Source organism: Arachis duranensis, chromosome 5, assembly GCF_000817695.3.
Source record: "Arachis duranensis cultivar V14167 chromosome 5, aradu.V14167.gnm2.J7QH, whole genome shotgun sequence".
In the NCBI taxonomy this organism is placed as follows: Eukaryota; Viridiplantae; Streptophyta; class Magnoliopsida; order Fabales; family Fabaceae; genus Arachis; species Arachis duranensis.
This window is the reverse complement of record NC_029776.3, coordinates 5,564,591-5,569,468: the sequence shown is the minus strand read 5'-3', so window position 1 is coordinate 5,569,468 and position 4,878 is coordinate 5,564,591. Positions and strand designations below refer to the sequence as shown.

The 4,878-nt window shown below is 30.8% G+C and overlaps 1 protein-coding gene across 1 annotated transcript; it reads right to left on the bottom strand.

The window, feature by feature from the left end:
- Window positions 1-2,554: 2,554 nt before the first annotated feature.
- On the bottom strand, window positions 2,555-3,960 carry LOC107487554 (transcriptional regulator SUPERMAN). Its single transcript, XM_016108211.3, has 2 exons — window positions 2,916-3,960; window positions 2,555-2,816 (listed from the first exon to the last, which is right to left on the bottom strand). The coding sequence occupies exon 1, from the start codon at window positions 3,784-3,786 to the stop codon at window positions 2,920-2,922; it is 867 nt and encodes a 288-aa protein (XP_015963697.1). The 5' UTR covers window positions 3,787-3,960; the 3' UTR covers window positions 2,555-2,816; window positions 2,916-2,919.
- Window positions 3,961-4,878: the final 918 nt, after the last annotated feature.

Genomic DNA, 4,878 nt, shown 5'->3' with positions numbered 1-4,878 from the left:
AAACTTTATCTATTATATGAGACCTATAATAAAGGTTATCAAAATTCCAAATCCTGACTTTCGGTACATATTTAAATGGTCATGTTATACTTCATGATAAAAAAAAAAAGTGTAGAGAATCAATCTTTTGTATTTTTAGTTTTAAAATTTAAAAAATTAGAGAAGTGAAAAGTTGTTTTTTTTTTTATTAATAGACTTCTTGTTTTTTAATGGGTTGATTCTAGTTGGTTACTCTTCTAGTTACTTTTCCAACAGTGTTGCGTTGTTTGATTTTATTTTTCCTAATTTTTTATTGTTAAATTACAAAAGCTTACCTAATCCTTTCTATAATTTAAAAATGGCACAAATTCTAAGCAATATTTCAATCGTATTCCTTTGATTTATTTTTTTTTTTAATAGGAACAACAAAATTAGCCAATAAATATTTTATATTTTAAATTAAAAAATTACACAACCAAATTAAAATTCAGATTAATTATTAATTGAAGTATAATGCTTCTCTATATTTGTCCTATTTCAATAATGCTTTTGACATTTGGATTTTAGTATTGTGGCCTTTTCACTAGCGTTTTCATTATTATTGACAAAAATCTATTTGTTTTTTTCCTGTATTAAAATTGTATATATTATTAAAAGCTTTATTCTTATCTCTAATAATATATTAAAGGTTGTCAACAAGTAGGATTGGAGTTAGTTCATTACTAATAAGGCAAGAATATCAAAGATGAAAAATAGATCTTACATTTATGAATTAAAAGAAAGTAATGCATGGAGGCATTCTCTCACCTTACAAAGATGCAACTTCAAATTAAAAGTTCATTGACTTCTGACCAAATTCTTATATTTATTGAAGATCTGAAACAAATATTATCGTCAAGACAATTAGGCTAATCACGGTTGTTTTTTGGTTCAGTCGGTCAAGTTAGTTATTAATTAATACTTTTTTTCTTAAGATTTGGATTCTCTAAAATTTGAATTTCGCTTTAGAGAGTAAAATGTGATCTTTAACGGTTTATTTTATAGGTAAAACTAAGAATAAATATGAAAAAGAAACTATTTAAGGATAAAAGATCACACTTTACTCTCTAAAATACAAATTTAAAATTTAAAGGATCCAAATTTTTCTTCTTAATCTTATATGAGTCTTTAAAATCATAATTATAACTGACCTTTAAGGATTTAGAAGATAGAAGAAGCAAATTAGATACATATAAAATTCGGATTCTCTCCAAACTTTAATAGTTAATTTATAATTTTTTTAAGATGGTTTTGATATACTTAAATTTGTATCTCATTTTTAAATATCTAATTTACAAATATTAATGAATTTGTAGTTTTTACTAAATTTTCTTATCTAATTTTTTTGCCTTTAAATTTAAATAAATATTTCAAATAAATTCCATTCAAAAGTATACAAAAATTGAATATTCTTTACTCAACTTCCAGTACTTAATTAATTTAATATCCCTCGTAACCCTAAAAGAGAGAGTATTCTACATCCATGATTGAATTTCTAAATGTTAACAATTAAATCTATTCACTTGATATATTCTTTAAATAGGGAGTTTTAGGACCCATTATTAGTAAGCAATGACCATTGTAGAATTGTCAGTTATATAATTATAAGATTTTCAATATTTATCTGAAGACGGATTAGTTATAATTCATCCCTCTAGTATTTTTTTATAAATCCAAAACCACTGAATCCTTGTAATAACTTAACAGTGTTTCTATGGTAAGTTTTGTTTTTCCCTCTTCATTGTTCATTTTAGAATTTTGTGAATGATATATACAAATGGACCTAGCTACTTTAATTTGTTTTTGTTATTTTTATAAAATGGATTTAATTATTTTAGAAGAAAAATTGTGAGAGTACAAGGAATATGGAACACTTTATTTCTTTTTTAATTCTTCAATTATAATAAGTTTTAGTATAAGTATTGAATTTTTTCTTTCTTTCAAAAAAAAAAGCAAAAAATAAAATAAAAAAAGTTAAGAAGAAAAATAAAAACACACATGTCCATAACAAATTAAAAGAAAAGCTGGCTAAAAAAATTATTAACTACTAAAACCAAATGAAATTGCATATTAACATACTAGAATTTTGATTTGTATGCAAAATAATTTTATATTATTAAATATTATGTTAGAACAAAATAATAAACTTTTAAATCTATTATCTAAAAAAATCATCTTACCTAAATTTAATTAAATAATTACATAAATATATATACATTAAAATTCAATTCATATACGAAAATGAATATGATATATTAAAAAAAAACAGGTGTGAACAGTGAATATAATATTACAGCGTTTTACTTAAGCAATAATGGGTTGAAATTAATAGTCCCCACGGAAATGTATGCCCAGACACAAATCTATGTACTTAGACCCCTCTACAAAATGGAAAATGACACTTCACTGCAAACTTTTTCAGTGTCTCCTTCAAAACCCTAATCTTCCATTTCTAATGTAAATTTCTTTTTTTAGGAACAAATAATAATAACATCAATAAATAACTTACATATTTTTTCACCCCCAAATTGCTCCCTCTCCATGTGCGCACCTTCAGTCCAAAAAAAAGTAGCAACCACACACACTCATAGAAAATCAATTTAGTTAAACAAAAAGAGAGAATTTGAAGAAAAATGATCAAACAAAAAAAAACTACCCACAGTAGTTTCCATCAGCTTCATTGTTGAGCAACTTAAGAAATTAATTACAGCAATCTAGATCTCTAGATCTTCTCTCTCCAAAGGTAAACACCGTACCAGTGTACCACCAGCACCAGCACCACCACCATCACCACACAGCTGCAAAAAAGAGAGCAGATAACATTATTACAAGGGTACTAGCTAGCTAGCTCGCTCCATCATGATGCTTCAGTTTATATATAGATGTATGATTCCTACTAGCTTAGCTTGGTCGAGTTGGTGGTCGCTTTTGCCCCAAGCGCAGCTCTAGATCAAGCTCTTCAAGGTGGTGGTGGTGATGGCCGTTATTATTGTCGTTAACGAGGGCTTCTTCAATCACTTTGGTGGAGTAAGTTGGAGAAGAAGAAGAAACGCCGTTGATCCCGGATGGCAAGTCAAGGGAGGGAGAGCAAAGTGGTTGCATCATCGTCATCAAGTTGTTTTGTGGGTAATAAGATGACGATGAAGATGACGTCATGGAGAGAAGAGTGGATGGAGACGGAGATGGAGTAGCGAAGGGAGTGGTACGATTAGGGCTTGGTGGCAAATGATAGAAGACGCACAACCCTGTAGCATTTGAAACCAGATCCTGATGATGACGATGAGGGACATTTATGAATGCTGCTGGTGATGGATATTGATGAAGATGATGATGATGATGAGAAGGAGGAGGCGGTGGAGGAGGTGGAGGAGGAGGAAGAGGAGGTTGGTGGTGGTGGAGGCGAGCGCGATCTCGGCGGTGGACGTTCATGTGGCCGCCGAGGGCTTGGGCGGAGCGGAACTCCCTCCTGCAGAAGGTGCAGGTGTAGGACCTCGGTGGCCACGTGGTTCCCATGATGTTCCTAGTGTCCTCTGCAAAGGCTCTGACCTCCCAAGAGTCGTCATCTTCTTGGTGCTGTTCCCTAGGGTTCCACATCCAAGTGGTGGTGGTGATGGATGAGTTAGGGTTTGAAGGAGGTGGAGGAGGGTGGTGGTGGCGGTGGTTGTTGTTGCTGCTTTTCGTTTTGTGTTTTTGTTGTTGTTGTTGTTGTTGGGATTGTGACAATTTTTGGATCTGGCTCATTGAGAGAAGCCCAATCTCTGCAGCCATGGTACTACTGCCACTGACATTTAAGATAGAAAGATGGATAGAGATAGTGATAATGGGCAGATGAGATGATGAAAATCAAGAAACAAAATCATCATTCAAATCTAAATTAAAAAAACTTTTTAATATATCATGCCTTCGGGTCATGACAAAACTCATCCCTTTAACACAACAATCGAATGTATCACCACTTGTTTGGGATGTAAGCACTTGGAACTTAGTCAGCTTCACATTTATATATCATAAAAATAATAATAATAATTATAAATTTATAGTGATAGGGTAAACTATACTCATCATTAGCTAGCTACACAACTTGTCTCAATGCTATGGACAATTTCTTTCCTTTGCCTTCTACGCCGTTCAAATATCTCCTCCTCCAATTAATTTTTTAATTTCTCGGCTGCAACACTGCGATACTCCGTTCCTTCATCGTAGCTTCAACAACAACTCAAAATTGACACAAGGATTCAGAATGTGAAAACGATGTATTACACACTCTCATGCTAATTAATTACTTCCTGTTTAATTAGGAAGATATGTATTTCGTACGTGTGACAGTTATTACTTGCCTTTTAGGTCTCTATTTTATTAATATAAAAATAAATAATTAAATAGGCAAAAGTAACTAATACAATGTATTTATTGGAAACTGTATGTAGAATTCTTTCGAACAAATAATTTAATTTATCTTGTATTTTCAATTTTTAAATAATAAATTATTTTATACTCCTTTAAATATTTAAATAATTCCTATAAAGAGGTAATAATTAATATTATCTATAATTTGAGAAAAACAAAAGTTGGACAATAAAACAGAGAAATATCTTTGCAAAACTGGCAGACTATACAAGACTATACTGTATGTAAGCAAAGGTGTCTATCTGCTGCTAAATATATAGTCTATCACTCTTAAATTGAAAAAGTAAAGTATGGTTTTTGTTTTCGACGTTTGGGTTAAATCTCAAAGTTGTTCCTAACGTTTTGATTGTTTTATTTAAATCCCTAACATTTTAAAATTGACTCAATGTTGTTCTGCTGTTAGGAATCCGTTAACAGAATTGATCGTAGGACAAAATTGAGACAATTTTAAAA

Bases quoted from the DNA above. Each gene is read 5' to 3' on its own strand.
- LOC107487554 (XM_016108211.3), bottom strand. From the start codon at position 3,786: ATGGCTGCAGAGATTGGGCTTCTCTCAATGAGCCAGATCCAAAAATTG.